Genomic DNA, 22,731 nt, shown 5'->3' on the forward strand with positions numbered 1-22,731 from the left:
CTAGGGGTAGGTAACAGAAGAGGCAAGAGATGGTCATTACAAGTTGGTTTTTTCCTCTGTGGGGTATTATGCAGGCCAGAGACTGAGAAAGGGATACTAGTTCTCCTAAGCAGAGAAACTCAGGAAACTGCTCCTCTTCACTTTTAAGATTCTTGAGACTACCCTCAGAAAATGAACTGACTTGGGAAGTGGCTGCTGACAGTGACAGGACAAGGGATTCCTAAAGTTTGGGCTTTGCTTTTTTAATCCTATTTGTTCGTGGTATTGTGCATTACAGCCCCCTCGGCCCCCATTCTAAAAGTAACACATGCTCACAGTAAAAAAAATTCAGAGTACAAGCTGTAAAGTTCAGAGTAAGAATCCTTTCATCCACCTACTGCCACTCCTACTTCCCAGAGATGACCTGTATTGAATTTCTTATGTATTTCTAGCAATATCTGTGTGATTTTTAACACTAATGGAATCAAACAACACACACTCTTCTGAAGCCTTTTTTTCACTTAATGTTTCTCTGTCATTTTTCTGTGCTGGTGTTCTCCTTTTTTTCCTTTTGGGCCACACCACGCAGCTTGTGGGATCTTAGTTCTGACCAGGGATTGAACCTGTGCCCTCGGCAGTGGAAGTGCGGAGTCTTAACCACTGGACCGCCAGGGAATTCCGTGGTATTCTCCTTTAATAATATTTATAGAATGGATGCCATAATTAACCAGCCCCTTTGACAGTTGTATAGATCATTTTCATCAACACTGTGGTTCTTTTATTCCCTTAGTCCTGCTCTGAAACACCAGACTCACCCACAAGCTTCTAACCAGGGAGCTTGGCAAGGCAATAACCTGTGCTTTTAGCAAGTGCAGTTTTGCTACTAACTTCCTCTTCCCTTCTTCTAGGTGATGGTTAGGTGCTTCCTGGGCTGGTTCTGGCATAGAGCAGTGCTCTACGACACATCTGATTGAGAGCCGTAGTAAAGACAGCTTCTGTTCATTGAATACCTCCCACATGCTGGGCCCTTTGGGGCTGGTGCCCAGATCTGTCAAACCCCAGTGCTCCACGGACTCAGCCTGTGTACCTGAATCACTTGGACGCTACTGAAAAAGAGAGTGGCTCAAACCCCACCAGAGTATTCCCCAACCCCAGTCACTGGAGGTGGGACCCAGGCACCTGTATGGGTATCTTTTCCCATTCAGACACTCAACAGAACTGGAGTAATAAGTAATGTTGCATTTAAACAACTTTTAGTAGCTCTGAAAGGTACTCAAGGGAGAAGCCACAGAGGGGAAGAGATGTGTAAAGGGGCATGCACAAACAGACAAAAAGTGTTGTATTTCGTAGCTGCAGCCTGGCGGGTGGAAAAGCCCAGCATCAAGGCCTAGTGTGGCCACTCACTCGCCGTGGCCAGTCCTGGTAGTTGCTTCACCTGTTAAAATGGAGGGAAAAAAGCCTCCCTCCTGGGCCTGGTGAGGACTGAGCGGGAAAAGGACCACAAAGCAACTGACCAAGTGTGAGGAACTCCTGGAGTGGGGGCTACATTGTGGCCTCCAGGGCGGAAGCTGCCTGGACAGAGGCAGGTAGCGCGGGGGCGATGGCTCAGCACATCCTGGCTCTAAGATGACTTGGTCAAGTCAAACTGTGTGGCCCTGAGTGAGTGACTTCCACTCAGAGCCTCAGTCTGCATACCTACTAAGTCTCAAGCCCTGAAAGGGGAAAACAATAGGAAGTTCATATGGTCACTATTAAGACTGAAGGAGCTCATGTGAGTAAAAGCCCTTGGTTAGCCCAGGGTCTGGCTCACAGCCAACACTGAACAAATGGAGGTCACGGTTGATATGATGTGGCGTCACTGGGTGGGGTGCACTGGATCTTCTTACTGTAAGGTTGAGTTGAAGCAACTCAGACCAAGGGAACATCAAGCTATAGTGACTTCCCATCAGAAAGGCAGGGACGGTGAGAAAGGGTGGAAAGAACACAGGCTCTGGGAACAGGCTCGAGGTTGAAATCGCAGCTGTGCCCTCTACTATTTGTGAGGCTGTAGACAAGTCACCTAATTAGTCTGAGTCTCAAATTTCTACATCTGAAAGACAGAGATCCTATCACCCTCCTCCTGGTTCTGGTGAGGATTTACAGATGTGAAAATGGCAGGGAAAGAAGTCTGCAAATATGACCAACAGGACTGACACTGTCCTAGGAGAGGCTTCCCAATGGAAAGGACCAAGGAAAGTTAAGTTTGAGGAAAGGATGAGGCACAAGACAGCCTATTCCAAAACACAAGGAACAGGAAGCTGGGTTATGGGTCAGCCAGAGGCCAGGGACGCCAGTGCACACCTGCTGGGAGATGTGGGCTGTGGGTACACCTGTTTTCTAAACCAACCCAACCCTATGGCCCTGACACACACAGCAGGCAGAGATGGTCTTCCCTGTTCCCCAGGGAAAGTGTCTCAACATTAACTGGGGGTGGGGGCCCGCAAAGTGGGTATGTGTGGTGGGCATACACGTGTTATCTGTGCCTTGAGCACTGGCCCAAGGAGAGGCCTTGAGCCACAAATGGTTGAAAAGCACACAAGTTACAAAGGAAAAGTCAAGTCCTTCTCCTCACTGCTCTTCCTAGACTCCATTCCTAAAAGCAAATCAGGTGGCATCTGGTCACAGGAAGATAGAATTTGCTTTCCTCTAGCTAAATAATGAGGTTTTCTCCTGGCACAAAACCCAGAATAGGTGGGTGCCAGGGGTGACTGTGGCCCCAGCCACTCTGTGGACACTCTATTCCACTGTTTGCTTGCCCATAAGAAGTGATCCTATTTTGATTCCTTTGAACCCCAAGGACATGGATAAACACCTCTTGGTGGTCTTCTATGGATGAGACCTACCCCGTCAATGTCCTGATGAGGGGACAGAGAAGAGAAGCATCACTGCCAAGAGGGCTAGTCCCTGCAGCTTCACAACGGGAGGAACGGGGGCAGAGCAGACAGCACTCATCAACAGCTGGCCTCTGTCCTGGGAAGTGGCTAGACTCTGAGGAATGGCTCCTCAGACATTCTGGAACTGAGGTGCTGAGAACCCTCTTGGTGACAATTTTCAAGACCGCGCCTCCCTCCCCTCCCTCCTCGGCTTGAGGAAGGAAAGAAGAGCATCTAGGCCAGCCAGCAGAAATGCAAATGCTTGGCTTCCCTGGAGGAAAGGGAGTTAGCTGTCGGTGCTGTTGCCACAGCAAACACAGTGAGGTCAGAGCCCCTGGGCTGGCCCGGCGCTGCTGTGGTCACTGGGGGCTGCTGGGGGCCGCTGCTAAGAGACCAGCACAACAGCAGGTCGGCTCTTCCGGCTGTGCAGGCGCCCTCCGCCTAGCTCCTGCTTCTCCCAGTCCCACGCTGCTTGAAGATGCTGACCCTGAGGAGGTCTGGGGCCGCCTGTGTTCCCTGGGCCCAGGCTACTTCCATTCCCCCGTGATGTGGGCCAAAGGACAGGGGCTGGGTTTCTCAGAGCAGCCGTGGGGGTAGTTTTGGTGTGTGACAGTCTGGGGGAGTAGGGAGGAACACAGCAGGCCGCTCACAGCCTGAGGTCTCCAAGAGCCCCTCTGTCCCCTGTCAACTCTTGTCCCCCACCCACAACTCAACAAGGTCAGGCTGGCAGCAGGAGAAACAGGGTTGGATCCCAGGGGAGCAAACTTAAAGCTGGTGACGCAAGAGTTCACTCTAGGCTCAGCGTGAGGTGAACCCAGTAGAACGAACCACTTGTGAGGGAAGAGACTTCGCCAGAGTGTCAACAATGGAATGGGCTGAGGCTCTGGGGGTGGGGAGGAGAGAGGAAAGAAACATCCTCTTCTCCAACGCCTGCCAACAAGAGGCAGTTTACTTTGGGTCTCCACTGTAGCCCCGGGTTTCTGTTTCAGGCAAAGGCGTGGCTCTTGCTAAAAGGGATGCAAAGCAGGACTACCACCCTTTGTTCTGAGGGCGAGGCAAGGTCGCATGTTGTCATATCCAGCCCTGCCTCTGAGCACTGCCTGGCCTAGCTCTGGGCTGTTAGACTCCTAAGAGAACTCCTAGGCTGCAGACCTCAACCCTGGGGGTGGTTTGGGCCCTCACATATGGCCCTGCAGGGGCCTTCTCAGAAGCCTCCAGGAAGGCAAGTTTGCTGCCTCACAGAGGCCAGCTCCTACTCTGCACCTTGGTAGGCAAGGGACAGGCCAGGCAGCGTTTCATTCCAGAGGATTTCCACTGGCAACAGAGCCACGTGAAGCAATGTGGCCTACCTCTTCTTTCTTTTCTTTTTCTCCTCGGCTGTTCCACTGCTCTAACACCCACATGATCTGAAGAGGGTACTCAGGTCACCATGGAACGTAGGTAAAAGCCCCAACTACACAGTTCACTTGGCCTAGCTTGGCTTCTGTAGCTACGTTCTCCTCCCCTCTCAAGGAGGGGCATTTCTGAGGTCAAACTACCAACAGGAGACCCAGAAGAGCCGAATGTGAGGAGGTCTGACCACTCAGGAAAAACCAGAGAAGAAAAAAGATGGTGCTGGGCTGAGATGCAGGGGCCGCAGGGACTTTGCGTGTAGTACCAGTTTCTGCTCTGGGAACCCCGTGTAACTCAGGAGACAGCTGAGCATCAACTTACCCTCGCTGCCAAGGCTGCTGGGGTAGGAAATGCCAGGGTCTGGCCTGGGGCCTGCTCTGTATCTCCTACACACACGCTCACCCACCCAGGGTTTTCTGGAACACACTTTTTGGGGTTTAAGCCAAAACAGGTCGAACCACTGGCTTCAGACCGCTTCCCAGGCCTCAGCAGTCTGTAGTTTCGGGCCCCAAGTCAATCCTCCAATCTGTGGCTAACCAGAGAGCCCTGCTCCCCCACCTTCAGAGTTTAGGTTCTTTGGCCTCGCTGTTGGCCTAGAACACTTGCCCTGACCTGCATGTTCCTCCACCAGGAGGCCAGCAGCCCTGAAGACCGCAGGTGCACCTGGAACAGCCCTGGACCCTGTCCCTGAACAAGGCAGCCTAAGCTCAGAGGGCCAATGACAAGTCTTCACTGTGCTCAACTGTTCTGTGCCTGGCTGAGGGGCTGGGGCCCTGACCTCTAGAGAAAGCCCACTTTGAAACGCTGGACAGAGATGTTAAGACAATTATAACCCCTAGGATTATAAACTTTCTCCACGGGCCACATATCTGAAATGGGTTTCACAGCTGATTTAACTAGTAAACTGAGAAAAAGACAGGCAGGGAAGACTTGCTGGGGTATCCAAAAAAGGAATTCTCAAGGTATTAAAACACCACTGCTCTCTCTTTCAGGATAGAATCCCACTGAGGCCAAGCTGGACCAGAACTCCAAAATGCCCTGACAAGAAAAACGGGACACAGGGAGGCCAGGGTTAACAAACAAACGAACAGCGGAGAAGGCTGGCTGTATGCGTTACGGACGGGGCTGAGCTGGGGCAGCAGCCCTGAGTAGCTCTTGGACTACCCTGTGCCCAACCATCCCCTTCCCCCATAAATATATTCTAAACTTTAGCCCAGTTAGTAGTTTTTTAATCAAAATTTACTATTATGGGATCATGTCCTGTCTTCTTCACAAATGTGAGTCTTCAGGGTTCAATCCCATGGTTGCGGCATTGGTCACTGGATAAAAGTAGTACACCTTTTCATGTCTACTTTCCAGAAAAGCAGAACCCAGAGTAAATCTCACATCTCCACCATCACAGAAGAATGCCAATTGTATTGCATAGCCTTGGCCAACTGAGCATAACTGTCTCATCAGCAAACCAGATTTCTACTCTCAGTACCTAACTGCTTGGCAAGATCATTTAATTTGTCTGTCATAAAGAACTATCACCAGCCAGCAGCCATTTTTTGTCTTTAAGAATAAGTTCTTACTATGTACTCCTTTCAAAGGTTGGATATCGAGGCATCAATTTTTCAACTCTAAACACTAGATTACCAGTATATTATAAAAGGATATAATGCAGGAGCAGCCAGATGGAACAGACGCAAAGGGCAAGCTATGCGGGAAGGGGCACAGAACTTCCATGTTCCCTGAAGGTGCCACCCTCCCCAAATCTCCACTTGTTCACCAACCCAGAAGCTCCTGCTTAATTGTTTAATTGTTTTGTGTAAGATGCTCACTCCTATGCAAAAGCACCTTGATCCCCTGGAGTTTCCAACCACTTTTCTTTCTTCCTTTTTTTTTTTTTTTTTAAAAAAAAAGGTTGGAAGTTGGCTTTAATTTAATTTACTTATTTATTTTTGGCCTCTCCATGCGGCTTGTGGGATCCTAGTTCCCTGACCAGGGATCGAACCTGGGCCCCCTGCAGTGGGAGCGTGGAGTCCTAACCACTGGACCGCCAGGGAAGTCCCTCCAACCACCTTTCTGATCAGTCAACCACTAAAGCCAGCTCCACCCTCATCAGAAGCCCTTTGAACTCATGGTAACCAAGTACCCAGGACCACACATATGGAAGGCACTCCAGTTAAGGCTGCCAAGCTGGGGGTGCTACTTAGTTTACATATTTGCACACTTACAGGTTTTTAAGAAAACATAAATACAAGGCTGAGGGGGAACAGAGGCTTGTTTGTACATCCTCAAATACAAAATCTGCTACTTGAGAAAGCCCTCAGGACAAACGTCAAGGAGGTCTCATAGGTGGTAAACAAACATGAAGCACTCATTACTCTGAGACAGGGATCTTTAACCATGTTTGGGTCACTCATACTTTTGAGAATGCCGAAAGCCATGGACGATCTTCCTATCCCAACTCGAAACTTTTTAGTTAAAAAAAGAACATATCTGGGACTTCCCTGGTGGTCCAGTGGTTAAAACTCCACGCTTCCAATGCAGGGGGCATGGGATCCCTGGTCAGGGAACTAAGATCCCACACGCCATGCAGTGAGGCCAAAAAACAAAACAAACAAACATATCTGCATCTTCATACAAAATTCTGTGTTTAATTTCAAAAGTTCCCAAATTGCCTAATGTTAAGAACCTTGCTCTTCATTGAAATGCAGGTAAAAAATACGTGACATAGAGGTATCTGACAGTCATAAAACATGCTAAGGGAGCTGGGACACACCTATTCTGTAGGTTAACAACCACCTCCAGCTACTATGTGCCAGTCCCCATGTTAGGTGTGTGGGCACCATTTTGAGCTGTGTTTTACAGACCAGGAGACTCAGAGCATAAAGTCAGCTGCCCACAGGCACGCAGCTAGGAGGCGGCAGAGCTGGGATTCAAGCCCAGGTCTGTCTGGCTCAGAAATCCATGCTTTTCCACTTCACAAAATTTGCTCTCACAAAATGTTCTTTTGTGCTGCTTGGGGCCTGAGCTAGGCCTGGATTGCTGCTCCAGACCCCTGCTTGCAGACCAGACTCAGAAAGCTGTGTTAAGAGTCTGGGACTGTGCCATCATGTGTGGCTGACCTCTAACCAGTACTGCAGTCCAAGAGCATTATGGGGAAAAAAATACAAGGACCAGAGAGGAATTCCCAGGCACCCAATGGCCCCCTCCCTCCCTGGGGCGTGACAGTCACCAGTAAGTACCTGATCTAGGATATAGTTGCGTTTCTTCCGGGCAGCGATCTGGATGAGGCGGTTGAGGCACTGGGTGGCCTGCTGGATCAGGACGTCCCAGCGGCCGGCGTAGTTCCTCTGACGGCGTAGGCCCATCACCTGTGGGCAGGGGGTGGTGAGGGGTGGGTGCTCCTGTTTGCTGAGCAGTATTCAGGGAGTGGGAGGTGGATAAGGAGAGACCAGGGGCTATCCTTACCCGCATCTTATCCATGATGGCATTGGTACCCAGGATGTTGTACTTCTTGGAGGGGTTGGAGGCTGCATGTTTGATGGCCCATGTGGTCTTACCAGCGGCAGGCAGGCCCACCATCATCAGAATCTATAACAACAGGCCCAGGAGGGACACTGTGAACCAGGAACAGTGTGTGGCATGGCAGCCTGGCATCACCCTGACTTGACGGTGACCGTGAGGGTGACTCTAAACCTCATGGCCACCTCTGGGAAATGGAAGCAATAAGAGCGTCTACCTCATAGTACTGTTGTTGGGATTCAAAGAGATGAGGGTTGTCAGACTCTCAGCAGAGGGCCTGCTCTTATGAGTATTTACATTTGTTTAGGCAGGATTCAGGGGCCTCTGAAAGGGAAAGGCCCACGGAATAGGCACAAGGAGTGGTACAACCTTCCTGGAGTCTCAGATGGGGACAGACTGTATGCATAAGGACGAGAATCATTTCTAATCAGTACGTTTACAATTTGGCAAACACTGGATGTAACCAAAATGCCCAAAAAGAGGAAAATAGTGAGGCTAATAACAATGAGTTTCAAAAGAGGTGTTCATATGGTGGGACAAAGCTCACAAAATAACATTAAGTGAAAGGGCAGGATATCAAAATGCTTATACCATAAGATCTCAACTGTAAGTGTGTGTGTATAAATGGCACCTAGCACAGCAAAAGGCATAGGATAAGCTCCAAAACTTTCAAAGGAAACTTATTTGTGGATGGTGGAATTAAAGGAAACTTTAAATTTCTTAATTTTCTAGAATAAACACAAAATCACATATATCAGAAAGAAACATTATTTGAGGACAAAGACCACCAGTACAGCTTCTGCAGCCAAATCAGCTCTAAGTCCAGTTGCCACTTTTGTCCTCGGAGAGCCTTGGATGGGAGCGTGGAGCTGCACAACCTCCTCCAAGAACTCGCTCACCAGGAAGTGCCTTCACACCCTCTTCCGCTGGGAGGAAAGACTCCTTTTCCAAGATTCTGACCACACCCGAGGAGCAGTGTGGCAACTTCCTTTTGGAATCTTTCTGACATTTAGGTGTCTTACTTCGGCCCCTCCCTCTTTGGACTAAGCCGCACACCCACAGCCCTCACCTCACTCTCACAGCAGCGTTCACCACACTCGGCTGCTGAATGTCTCCCCTCTGCCTTGGCAGCAACATGGCTCTGGAGAGGCGGCCACCAATTCAGGCTTCCGGGCCCACTCACCTCACACTCTGCCTTGCTCTTTGGTCCGACAGTGCCCCGGATTCGCTCACTCAGGGGAAGGTGCTGGATGAAGGTGAAGCCTGGCAGGACAGAACAGTAGGGCTCTGCCCTCTGCCCGAAGTTGAACTCCACTGCACAATTCTTCACCAGGACATGAGGGTAGAGGGCCTGACCCCCTAAGGCTTCCTTCTGGATTCGGAAGGCAATGCCCATCCACTTCCCATTTTTGGTGAAGGAAAGTTCCACGTCATTTCCACATTCAAAGTCCTAGGAAAAAAAGCCAGAGAAAGATAACTGCCAATGTTCTGCTTAAGGCACTGGGAGGCACAAGTCAGAGCAGATACAGGGAATGAAAACAAAGCTGGCGTCCCAGATTCAAGTGCGTCCCTCCTCAATGTACAGATGCATCGGGAAGCACCAGGGAACAGCTCAGACAACATGCAGCCCAAAGCCCTCCTTGCCCAAGACCCAGAAAGCTGGTGGATGTGAAGTGTGTAATTTTAGGAAGCTCCAAGTATTTGAGTCTTGTGCCTAGCCTGAGATGGAGAGGAAGGCAAAAGCGGTCCTGTCCATTCTCATCCCCAGCAAGATAACAGATGGAAAGAAAGCCACAGCAGGGCCTTTTAAGTCAGGCCCAGCTCTACACGTGCATTCATTTATATGCTCTTCTTGATGCTTATGTCTACAGTGATCCGGGCCTGACACAGCTCAGAGCCTAGTGGGGAACTAGACAAGGACACCATCCTAATTCAGTAAGAGCACCTACACAGGAGCAAGATTCTCTGAGGAGGAAGTCAAGTCCTGAACAGTAAACGGGAATGAGCCAAGTCTGGGGTGAGAGGAGAGAGTCCTAAAGAGAAGTGTTGTTTGTGCACAAATCTGGCAGTGAGAGAACGTAGGGTCAGACTGGCTGAAGCATACAGGATTGGGGGTTGGGGGTTGGGGAGTAATTTCAGGTACAGCTGGAGAGCCAGGAAGGGACCATATTCATTAATTCAACAATTTATTGAGTCCTTACTGATCAGCTTAGTGGTTAAGATCCTGTTTTGGAAGGCAGGCTGCTTCAGCTCTACCATTTACTCCATCTTCAGTTTCCTTATCAAAAAAGAAGGGCCAGGGACTTCCCTAGTGGTCCAGTGGCTAAGACTCCAAGCTCCCAAAGCAGGGGGCCTGGGTTCGATCCCTGGTCAGGGAACTCGATCCCGCACACCGCAACTAAGAGCCCTCACGCGGCAACGAAGATCCCGTGTGCCACAACTAAGACCCGGCACAGCCAAATAAATAAATAAATATTTTTAAAAAAATTATTAAAAAAAAAAAAGAGGGGCCATGATAAGATTCTACACTGCATAGAGTTGTTCTGAGGATTTAACAGGTGAACGTGCTTACTACAGAGTGAGTGCATAATGAATGCGTGCTCTCATTCCAAGATGCCAGGCACTGCTCTGGGCTAAAGTGGTGGGGAGGAGACATGGTCCCTGCTCTCAGCGAGGGAGGGGCTCTCTGTTACCTCAGAAGTTTGGATTCGTGCTGACAGCAGCAGAGCAGAGCCCCTGACTTGTTTCAAATAGGGGAATGGCCTGGTCAAAACTGTGTTTCAGAAAGATCACTTTGGCTGCAGGGTAAAGGTTAACAATTACGGGAGACTCAAAACTTGGGATCATACAGGAGATGGAAGCAAAGGTCGGGTTCCTGATAGAAAAGTACAAGATGTGGTATTCCCTCCCTTTTGCATGCAGAGACCACCTTGGGACTTGCCCTTTGAGAAGCTGTGGAAGCCCCTTCCCCCAAGGGGCCTCCTCACCACCCTCCTCAGTGCTCACAGGGCACAGTTCTACACAGTCCTTTATATCTGTAAGTGTCCGTAAGCGCCCACACAGGTCGAGACCACGCAGGGCAGACACACAAACATCTGTTGGACTAAATCCTGCCTCGATCCTCACAGCACGGTCCCTGCCATGTCTTCTCACCTGAGCAAGAGTGGCCTAGGTCACCTTTGCTCTACTGCGGAAATGAACATCGTGGGGGTTAGCCTTCCTTACGTCCACCACCTTCACTATAGGAACTTACCATGTTGTACACAAACCAGCACCCGCAACTGACAAACCCACCACCGACAGCGCCAACTGTCAAAGAGGCAAGGGTAGCTGTGTCACTTCTGCAAAACCATTCCTGAGTGCCACACCAGGGCCTAAGGACCCAAAGTCCTTAAGCCTGGCATTATTCAAAGTGTGCCACTTTTGTAGCCTTACCTTTCACATCTCCTAGTGTCGTCCCTGAGGTTCCAAGTATTTTACTCCTTATGGTTTGCTTAAGTGAGTTATACTGTTCTCTCTACCTGGAAGGCCGTTTTGTCCTTTCTGTTTTGTGAAGGTTGAGAACTCAAGTTCTGACACAAACGTCCTCCCCACCAGTTCCTTCAGGTCACTGATTTTTCACACCCCTTCTAACCCTTCACTCTGAGTCTTTTAAAGTGATGGCATTCTTTAAACAAAGGAAACTGAACATAGAATCTTAAAAGCAGAAGTAAAAATGGACAGGCTGAAGCAAGAGTCAGGCCTAAAGTTCCAAACTACCACACACTCACAGAACCTCACGCTCAGATGGGACAGAGTTTGGGGAACCCAGTCACATGCTGATGAAACATTAAATTGCTACAACCTCCCTGGAGTACAGTCTTGATGGTAGCTATCAAAAATTAAAAATACACCTTTGACTCAGAAGTTATACTTTCAGAGGTAAATGTTACAACCATATTCCCACAAGAATGCAAAGATGTGCAAATTGCTCATGCCAGCACTGCTAAATGTGCTCCAAAGGGAAAGTGGGCGAGACTAAATCACACAGGATATCCATGTATGGGAACACGAAAAGCCCTCCAAGATACTCTGGTAAGTGGGAAAAAGATAAGCTGTCACTGCAGCACTGACTTCCAGCAAATAATTTCCAGGTCCACCAGGGGAAACTGACACCTGCATCAGAATACTAGGCAGCTACTAAGTAAAAAGGTGAGAAACTAACCAAATGTCCGTTAATATAAATATGGTAGATCAACACAATGACTACAGACTATATAAAAGAACGAAGAAGTCCTCTGTGTAGCGATATATTAAAAAAAATAACTCTAAGATATATAGTTAAACAAAAAAAGACACAAAATAACATGTATAATATGCTACCTTTTGTGTAAAAGAAGAAAAATAACAATCATCTTTCTTGTATTTTGATAAAGAAATCCTGAGTACCAGTGGGCTTACGTGTAGGGGAGGGCATATGTGAACCATCGGTGGAGGGGGAAGGTCTGAAGAAGACTTTATACTGCATACCTTTCTGTATTTCTGGATATTTGTGGATACCACAGGAATTTATTAACTATTCAACAATGGTTTAAATTGAGCTAGATCTATACTCTCTGTGCATACAGGGAAAGATAGCTGAGATTTACTGTTAAATGGAAAAAAATGCAAGGTCTGGAACAATGTGCAGAATATAAACATGGTTAATTTTTGTTTAAGAAAACATGCTTTTTATTAAAAAGATAATGAGGTTGTGAAAGACAAAGGAAGACTGAGAAACTGTTTCAGACTAAAAAGACATGACAATAGAATGCAATTCGTGATCCTGAACTAGAAACCAAATTACTCTAAAGGATGTTGTTGGGACAGCTGACAAAATTTAAATGTGGACTATGGAGTGGGTAATAGCACTAAATCAATGTTAAATTTGATAACTGTACTGTGGTTAAGATAATAGCTCTATTCTTAAGAAATGCATGCTAAAGTATTAAGGACTAAAGACACAATGTAGGCAACCTACTCTCAAACAGGTCAGATAAAAATCATATACATACATGTACATATATTTGGGAAAAATGGTAAAGCAAATGTCAGAATCTGGACAGGGCTCTATGAGAATTCCATGGCTTTTCCTTAAGTTTGAAATTATTTCAAAGAGGGGAAAAAAAAGAAAGAAAGAAAAAAAAAAGAGTACCTGTGTACAAATATGAGGACGGAGAGGGAACAAAACCAAGAAGCAGCATCCACCTGGGTAGCCACTCCTCCCTGGGGCTTCATGGCACATTTTACAAACATTTAACTTCTAGTGATAATAGTGTTAAGTAGTATTTACTGAGCATTTATTATGTGCCAGACGTTGTTGTAAGTGCTTCTAATGGGTTAACTTAATGACTCCACATGAAATTCTAGGGTAGATGCAAAGATTCTCATCGAGAGGAAACTGAAATACAGGGAGGGTAGTCCAGGGCTGTGCATGGAAGAGCAGGGACTGGGTCTGGGTCTAGGGATTCTGGCCCCAGAGGCAACAGCCACACTCCACAGCACTGTGAGTGCTGGTCACTGCTCTTGGGGACTGAACTTCAGCAGCAGTTCAGGCACCCTCTATCTTGTTCTGCTTTGCATCCATCCCCACCGTCCTCAAAGGCAACGCACTATTGGAAGCCTGGCTCAACCAATGTGAGGTGAAGGAAGGAAGAAGTTTTGGGATGAGGTGATGTTAAAGTGGGACAAGAGCCAACATCACTGCCTTTGAGAACAGACAGGCTATTCTGTAGCAAAGGAAGATAAGAAATTCCTCAGTCTGTTTAGAAAATGTAACTCTGGTATCTAAGAAGGGAGGAAGGTTGTGCACACCTGACATCCCCAAACTTCTTCAGGGTGCCACCTGACGGCTTTGCACAAAAGACCTGAAGGGGTAGAATGGCAGAATTTCGCAAAAAATGACTGCAAACATTCCAGTGCATCAAAGAGAGAGAAAGAGGTATGGCGAGAGTGGTTGGACACAGGGCAGACAATGGACAGAGGTATTCTGAAAAAGAAGTCTGCAGGTTGACCTGACAGGACCAACATTCGGTTCTGCCAACTCCCACAGGCTGCCAGCACTCACCGCAAAGCAGCCAATCACATCATTCTCTGCAAACTTGTCTCCGTAGTTTTCAAACCGGCTACTGGTGGACTTCTTCCCAGTGCCTCCATAGCCATAGGAGAAAGGCTCTTCGCCTGATGGAAGAAACAGGCAAAGGCAGGTTAAACCTGCGATGGTCACAACAGCCTTTATGGCTGTCATGTAGTTTTAAATAAAAAAATCATTTTCTTTACTAGTGTTACTAATCAGATGCTTTTGGCAGGGAAGGTAAGAAAGGTTCCGTTGAAAGGAAGCCCCTCGTTATGCAGAACTTCTGAGGGCTTGATGGCTTTAGATGTTAAGTCTGGGAGTAGGAGCTGAACTGAACTGCTTTGCACAGAAAGGGAGAATTTGGAAAAAAAAAAAAGGGAGGAGGGAAGAGAGGAGCTGGGATGGAGGAAGGTTGTATACTGTGATGCATCCCTTCGCTGTGACATTCAATATTCAGTTAAGTCTCCTAATGGCGTCAACTTTTGGTCAGAAATCAGTAAAAGGATTTTGCTTCTGCAGACCATGAGGTCTAACCCCTAGGAAAGGTACTGGATTGCCTTAGGCTACAGAACTGGGTGCCGATGCAATATGACTGAGACCCCAAGGGCCCTGGCTGACATCTGGGTTATAGAGAGATCCTAGGCCAGGAACCCAAGGAGCATCCTGCCAGTAAAGCAGGAGCCAACAGCATGAATTCCAGGCCCAGTTCTAGTATGAATCAGCTGTGTAACCTTGGACATCTGCTCCACTGTTCTGGGCTTTGTATCTTTATCTGTATCAACTACTTTCCACTTATTCCTCAAAACTGAAAGAAAGAGAAAAGGAGATGACACATGAATCTTAAATAGAAACTGCTAATACGTATCAAAATGAAAAGTGCTCACTGTTTTTAACCTAGCATTTCTACTTTTAAAGATCAGACTAATTACACACAAGGACAGCTCAAGTGTTTAACAGCAAAAATTTGCAATCAACTTAAATGACCTACAAAACATTGATAAATAAGTGATACAACTGTAAAGTGAAAAATTATGCAGTGGTCAAAAAAGCTATATTTATTTACAAAAATATACCCATGGATATTAAGTGGGAAAAAGTAATCAGGTTACAACAGTCCGTATAATGTGCCCCATCTGAGAAACACAAAGGACAAAGGAACTGTCTGGAAGACTACAGATGAAAATGTTAACATTGGTCGTTATCGCACAGGTTTAGAAGGATTTTCATTTTTCTCCTCTGTAATGGCCTGAATTTTCACAAGGAGCACACATCATTTTCACTTTTTTCTTTACACGTTATTTTCATAATCAGAATGTTTTTATGACCAAGGAGGAAGGTCTCAGCATTGGTCACTGAAATCAGTCACTTGGGGTCAGAAGGTCACTGAGGCCTGGGGTTCTGTGAAAATTCAAAACCTCTCAAGGCAGCCCCTGCCTCTCTCCACGAGCCAGCCCTGGCCCCACTGGTCTCTGCTTTCTCTTTTACTCTGGGTTAAGCTCTGGACAGAAAATTCCAGATAGGATTTAATGGGACTTGAGGAACTTATTACTTTCAGCTTGGTTTGAGAACACGAGACAACTGGTCTTTTTTTTTTTTTTTTAAGAAAGGGAACAGTTTTCTAAAGAGAACTTTGGACCCTCTTCTTAAAGATGCAGGATAAATTTTTGTAGAAAAGTTGTTATATCACTGTGGTCCTTCCAACTGAATCCTGTATGTCTGAAGATGGGCAGCGGCACAAGCCTAATCCTTGTTGTCTGTTCCATCCCAGGGTAGTTCTGTTCTGGGTCCAATGCGGGAAAGAGAAACTTAGGAAGCTTGAGAATCCAGGGACAGAGGCACCTGCTCTACTCTCTGATTGTTTGGCTGACCTCCTCTTACCTAGCTGAGTGCTGCAGGAGTCCAGGGACCAACCAATACGGACAACGTGTGGGTCGGGCTCTGTAGATGGAAGGTGCTTCACAGAGATTTCCTCATTGATCTGGGAACAGAGAACGAGAGGGCTCAGAAGTGATTCTCTGGAGGCTGACGGGTTACGAGGCAATACAGGAGGGAAGTGCGCAGATGTTAAAAAAAAAAACAAACAAGAATGGCTTTTGTTGCTGGGGAAAAGGTATCCACACTGCTCTGAAGGGCCTGTTGTACTGAAACCAGGGCCTCTAAAGGGCTTAGGAGAGTTCAGGGCCACAGAGAAGGGAATTTCAGAAAGTTATTTTTTAGTTTTAACACTTGCTGCAGGGGAAACAGGGACTCCCATAACATTTGGTGTAGAAACATAAATTGGTACAATGTCTTTGGAGTGCAAGTTAGCAGTCTTTATTAACTACAAATGCACATGCTCTGTAACCAAGCAATTCAACTTCCAGTTTATCCTATAGATACATACACACAAAAATATTCAGTGAGGCAGTGTTTATGTTGAAAAGGAAGGAAGGGAGGGAGGGAGAAAGGAAGTAGAAACCACCTGTAAGGCACTGGTCACATTATGGCACATCCCTGACACAGAATATGATGCAGCGGTTAAAAAGAATGAGGCGGGGCTGATACACTGGGGTATGGAAAAATGTCCAAGATACAGTATTAAGTAAAAGCAGCAGAAAGAATAAAAGGTACCTTCTGGGGACTTCGCTGGTGGCGCAGCGGTTAAAAATCTGCCTGCCAATGCAGGGGACACAGGTTCGATCCCTGGTCCGGGAAGGTCTCACATGTCGTGGAGCAACTAAGCCCGTGCGCCACAACTACTGAGCCTGCGCTCTAGAGCCTGCGAGCTACAACTACTGAGCCCACGTGCCACAACTACTGAAGCCCACGTGCCTAGAGCCCCTGCTCTGCAACAAGGGAAGCCACCGCGATGAGAAGCCCACGCACCGCAACTAAGAGTAGCCCCTGCTCGCCGCAACTAGAGAAAGCCTGAGTGCAGCAATGAAGACCCAATGCAGCCAAAAATAAATAAAAACTAAAAAGAAAAAAAAAGGTACCTTCTGACTTAACCTTTAATTAAATCAGAGGTTAGACTGTCTAATAACCAATATCTATCTGCATTAGATTGTGGCTTTCGGAAAGTTACCCTATGTCACTGACTTCTGCACACACATTTTTCACATTTTAACATCTCCAAAGTCAGGATATATCTTAAAATTGATGTGTGAAAGCCCTCTGTCAGTATAATTGGGAGTGTTTCTCTACGAGTAGCACAAAACAATGTGCAACTTAGAATCAACGTCTTAGCCAAGCAAATACGATAACCCTTGGTCTTAGCTTCCACCTCTGAAAAATGGGGGACAACAGTACATATTTCATGATGATACTGTGAGGATTAATGGAGATATCCATGAAAAGAACTTGGCACTGTATCTAGCACATGCAATGTGTTCTGTAAGTATCACCTATCATAAATAAGTTTGGATGTGCAAAGGATACACAAGAAATTGTTAACACATAAGGTATCTCTGGAGGGTAGGATGGGGATTGGGAGGAAGTGAGTATACCTCCGGTTTTTACCCTATACTCTTTTGTGCCTTCTGAACTTTATTAAACACAAGCACATATTATTTTCATAAACATAACCGGACGTGGAACTGTGGAGAGATGATGGTAAAGGATGACCTGATGGCAGAACCTTTCTTTTTCCTGCTCTTCCCTGGCCTCCCTTTAATTGGTGATGAGCAACTCTTTCTAGCTCACTGTTCTTCCAAACAACTCCTTTTCCCAGGTCTACAAATGCGTCACCCCTAGAATGGTTGGCTATACAAGTCCTGGGTCAAACCCCATCAGGGAAAAATCTGTTTGATGAAGCAAGGTATGGTCGGCCTGCTTTCCCCGTATATTATTTAGCAATGACATAGTTCTGAGTTCATTTTACTTTTTTTTTCTTTTTGCTGGGACACAGTCCATGCTCAATCAAATCTCTTTTGCAATCATGGCTCTGACCAAGGTGGTTGGTGACAGGCTATTCCAAAGGATGGACCTATTTTCTGTCCCTATCCCGTCTGGTTGCTCCCACTCACCTTCATCTCAAAGCACACACGGCCCCTTCTGACCCCATAGCTGGCACGGGCTCCTGACCACAGGTATGCAAAACCTTCAATTGTAAGTGGGTAGCCACTACTCCGGTCTCGGGCCACCTTGAAGTGGAGGTCGCAGTTATCTGTGGAGGAAAAAGCCTGTATTTGGCTGATGTTTTAATGGTCCCGAGAGGGACAGGCACAGGCAGAGGTAAGTTCCCCAAGAGTGTTAACCAGGAGTACACAAGCTGACACACTGTGGGGGCAGGTTCATGAGAAGCCAGCCGCATCCCCTAACCAGTCTCCCTTTTAGCACAAAGGCCCTGGACTACTGCAAACTGGCCTGCACAGGATGAAAGCAGCCACTCCACATAGGAACGAGGGTTCTTCACCTGGCTGAGGTCCCAGGATGGCTGTCAGGGGGGGCCCCTGGATATAATACACACATACTTCTAATGGGGATGTACACTTGTTAGGGAGAGGGTCCATATTCTTACCAGTTTCAAGGGATTTTAGAATTTAAAAAGGTTAATCCCCACTGCCATACACTTCAACCATCTCCCATGCTAACTCTATTAGTGTGGAAGCCAGACTCCTGCTGCCAACAGCTGCACAAACATCTGACCCTGATCCACACCCACCACCCAGGACCACTGTCAGGTGCACCACAGACTCCCACCTCCTCGTGTAGGCCTAGGACTCTCCCCCCTCTTCAAGTCTTTTCTGACCATCTCGTCCAGTAGGCTCTCTCCTTTCTCTAAAGGCTGAGTGCCATGGTCTGTACAACTGGCATTTGATCAGATGCTGCTTCATGGACCACCGCCACCCAATACTTTAAAAAATGTTTAGCTTTACTCTGGGTATACTGTCTTTGAGATCTTGTGATAGAAGGGACTGTGTACGAGATGTCTTTATCTCTTCCAAAGCATGTAGCCACTGGTCTATAAACATGAGCTACGTAAAGAAGTACATGAATGAACTGCTGTTAACTTTCCACTCTGTTGAAAAGTGCAGTTCTCAGACTTGATTGGGCTTCTGGGTGTGTTTAAAAATTCGGATTCACAGGCTCTACCACTTAGAATTCGTCTTAGGAGGTCTGAGGAGGGACAGGACCTCTATATTCATTCCCCCAAGTGTTTAGATGCACAGTCAAGGGGAAAGCCACTTATCCAGAGGAAAGAAAACTGAACTGGAGGAGACCAGGGCAGGCCAGGTTAATGCCTGAGAAGACAAAACGGCATTGGTTTCACCAGGAACGTGAGCAGCTGATGGAAACTGGGGAAACGGCCGTCAAAGAGTTAAGTTTCCTCAGCAGCACTCAGGTTCCCTTCCCGCTTAAATGACAACCCTCCGTGTTTACAGGGTGCTAGGGTTTTCCAACTTGCTCTGGTATCCACTCTTTGATGAGTGTCACTCAAAGTCCTCTGAGGTATTAGGGCAGGATTATTCCTCCCTGAAGAGAAGCTCAGAGAAGTAGAATGACTTGCCCAGAATCTCACAGTTAGAGCTGAGAGCAGATCTTCTGTCTCCAAACCAGCACCCTCATTCCAGAGCTCTGCTGTTTCTCACATCTGAACTAACACTGGCTCTGGATGGTACCGGGCAGGAATTCTGTGAAGGTTAAGGCAGCCTCCCAATACTGACTGGAAGGCAGTATCAAACAGGCACTCCAAACACTCACATGTGTCGATGGCAACAAGGGTGTCGTCAAAGTCATCTTCATCCTCTTCAGCGGGAGGCTGAGGAGAGCGGCCCCTGTGTCATATAGAGGTATTAAGTTACATGAGAACGGACGGACAAGGGAAGAAGGGAACTGAAGGTTCTGCTTGAATTTACAAGTGGCCTCCAAGCTGCTTCCTGGATTTCAAGTTCTTGCCGCAGAGGTTAGCAGAAGAACTCTGGAACCTTATATCCTTGCAGTGAGAGCAATGACTGTTAACTCCTAGGGTCGGGTCAGGGACTGAAGAGGGCCTGCTCTGCTAACAAGGGCCATCAGAATCATTTAGAAAGCTTTTCCAAGAAGACTCTTCTCTCACACCCCCAGATTCTGATCCACCCCTTTACACGCTGAGAATTACCTCCATGCTGAACTGTGTTACCAGTGGGAGGCTATGGTAGCCCAAAGAGTACTGGGCTAGGAGTGGGAATCTGTAAGAATTTAGATAAACCTTTTATTACAATTTGTCCATATTCCAGGCTTCCTAAAACTCCACATCTGAAAGGATTTGAAATGACCCATTTTTTTCAGTCTCTTTCTCTTTAAAAGTGTCCTAAATTATGAACAAGAGACACTCCTACCAGAATACTAAAAGGGACTATGTGAAAATACTGGTGGTTTCCAACATATGGGAATAAGGGCAAGGGGTGGAAGCGCGGAGTCTAACGTCCAGCGTGCTGCCTGGGGCGGGCTGGACGGCCTCAGCCCACCATGCGCTCAGACCAGGTACACTGTGCCCGTCTAGCTCCCGGCACTCCCCCAGCAGCAGGCGTCCCTTGGGTGGAGTGCCCTTCTGACCCTGCCAGTCCAAGGCTAGCACAGAGCCTGGTGCGAAGAGAGATCATCACATGCTAAGTCTATCCTAGGAAGCTTTCTCTGTCACCCCTGGAGGAAAGCAAGTGCTCTTCCTCTGCTCTCCATCAGTAAGTAGCTCTAGGCCTCTGTTCTATGGGGGGTAGTAGGAGAAACTCATCAGAGGTGGGTTCCATCTCCTGACTTTAGTCACAGCCATGAGACCCAGGCCCTGTCTTAAACAGTCACAAGCTAATTAGAGGATGAACTCCACCAGATAGGAAATGAAATGTGTCAGATGACCAGCTCAGATGAATAGAGAAGGAGTGATCATTCCTAGTTTCCCTGAATGGAAAAGGCTTCACACAGGAGCTGAAGGAGGGAAGGAGGAAAGGGTAGGTCTGGGCCTGGGGGCGAAGGGAGGGAGAAGGCTTGTCAGGAAAGGGAAAAGGAAATGACCAGGGGGGAGGCCACTCCCACCCACGAGCTCCTGACCCTCACGCAAAACCCACTGTCCAAATCACCTGTGCCTCCAGGGTCTAGTCCAAGGGTGGGCACGTGTGAAAGCACTATGAGTGCTGATAATGAATGAATGAATGAACAGATGGATGGAAGGGGTGTGTTTCGGAGTAGATGAGGAAATAAATCTTTCTTTCAACTGAGGGATATCAAGCAACCGTTAAGAACAGAACACTGTGCTGGACTGCAGGGCAGTGGGGCAAAGGACTGAAAAGGCATGCTGGCATCTCACATGTGTTTGAACTTTACCCTGCAAGTAATGGGAAGGGAAGAACTGAGGGAAGGACCAAATATTTAGCAAAGTTGAATCTGGTAGCGAGTGCAGGAAGAACTGGGGGAGAGTGTGAGGGCAGGGAGAACTCTGCTCTGCCCCTCCCGGCTAGTACGAAGGTGACGGGGGCACCAGGCTACAGACATAGAGACCTACTGGAAAACGGGTGACTACTGCCTCACAGACCCACCTCCTATCCTCTCGGTGCTCGAAATACCCCCGTCCCCGGTTTTCTTCGTAAGGCCTCTTGCGACTCTGGAACTGCTGTCTGTCAGGTTTGAGTTGAGATGATTCGGGCGGGAGGAAGCTGGTGGGTGCCTCTTGCTTCACCTCTGTCTTCACTTCTACTGTCAGGACAAATCCAGATGGTCAAGACACTCAGAAACTCCTCAGCTATCACTTTTCTGGTCCCCTTTACCTCAGGAGATACTGGCAGGATCCCGACTATGGTGGTGAGGTCTGGGCACAGGCAGCTTGCTGAATGCAGCGGAAGCCTGCTGAGGGAGCCAAGACGGCTGTCCCGGATAACAGGGCTAGAATAAAGGGAGGCTGGGGATGGCCATCCAGGCACATCAGCACCAGCAGTTGATGTGGTAACAGGTGTCAGTCAGATAACTCTCAGGCTTCGTGGGGAGGGAGCGGGGACTTCAGCACTAAACAAGGACAAGCTCGCTAAGGGCCTACCCAAAGGTGAATGACTGCCTTGGCTACCTTGCCAAAGGCCCCAGGAAAGTTGGCAGCTACCTTGGCCTGCACCAAGTGGGAGGGAGCCCCAAAGACTTCTAAGATTCCACAGTTCCACATTCTCTAATTTCTCCTCCCAAAGAATCTCTTCACTTCAGTTCTTACAAAGTTTCTTCAGTCTAGCAATGGAGGGGAGAAAGTCCATTCAACAGTGTTGTGGTCCCACAGCTAACTCTACCGGCTTTAATCACTCTATTACAAAGCCCAGAATCATTCCAGAAGGGAGGGTCTGCAGTTAAGCCAGCCCACAGGTGTGATGGTCTCATTAAGTCACACCACAAATAGGAAGTCAGGATGGGATAACATGCTGTGGACCACAGGAAACTCCCAGTCTCAGGCAGACTCGAAGAATCCGTGCCTGCCGAGAGAAAGCCGCGGACGCAGCCCCGCCTCATCTCTCTCACAGCACCTGTGGATGCTGTGGATCACTCACATCCACACGTTTCAGCATTCAGCTCAAGACCACCCTGGGTCACTCCCTGGCTTTGGCATGCAGACCAAATCTCTCAGAGAAGGCTCCTCGTTTGCTAGGGCAGAGATGGTGCTCACTCACCTGAAGAGAACTTCCATGGTTCCCAGCACAGCGCTGGGCTCACAGGAGCCCTTCATAAATGTCTGCACGGAAAATACTCTCCTTGGGCCAAATGATCCCACAAGTCTCACAGAGCCTGACGCAAATCTACGGTTTAACCTACATTCATTAAAATCCTGAGCCACCCACAAGAAATGTCGGGGGATTTCACTTTGTGGATGAACCAGAATGGAATCAGATAGAACCAGCTAGATTCACTAAGAAA

At 47.7% G+C, this 22,731-nt stretch overlaps 1 protein-coding gene across 7 annotated transcripts in view; it reads right to left on the minus strand.

The window, feature by feature from the left end:
• HNRNPUL1 (heterogeneous nuclear ribonucleoprotein U like 1) overlaps positions 1-22,731 on the minus strand; it is a 35,442-nt gene that overhangs the window by 5,921 nt on the left and 6,790 nt on the right. For 4 of the 7 annotated variants that reach the window (XM_082438605.1, XM_082438601.1, XM_082438604.1 and 1 more), the window contains exons 3-10: positions 21,381-21,537; positions 19,573-19,646; positions 17,895-18,034; positions 15,769-15,868; positions 13,882-13,994; positions 8,980-9,246; positions 7,743-7,865; positions 7,517-7,645 (exon numbers count right to left, since the gene is read on the minus strand). In XM_082438605.1, coding sequence (XP_082294731.1) covers positions 7,517-7,645; positions 7,743-7,865; positions 8,980-9,246; positions 13,882-13,994; positions 15,769-15,868; positions 17,895-18,034; positions 19,573-19,646; positions 21,381-21,537 — 1,103 coding nt within the window. The remainder of the gene's footprint in view (positions 1-7,516; positions 7,646-7,742; positions 7,866-8,979; positions 9,247-13,881; positions 13,995-15,768; positions 15,869-17,894; positions 18,035-19,572; positions 19,647-21,380; positions 21,538-22,731) is intronic. The other 3 variants (XM_082438607.1, XM_082438602.1, XM_082438603.1) reach the window with 2 other exon arrangements.

This window comes from Balaenoptera physalus, assembly GCF_965194825.1.
Source record: "Balaenoptera physalus genome assembly, chromosome: 19".
NCBI classification, from domain to species: Eukaryota; Metazoa; Chordata; class Mammalia; order Artiodactyla; family Balaenopteridae; genus Balaenoptera; species Balaenoptera physalus.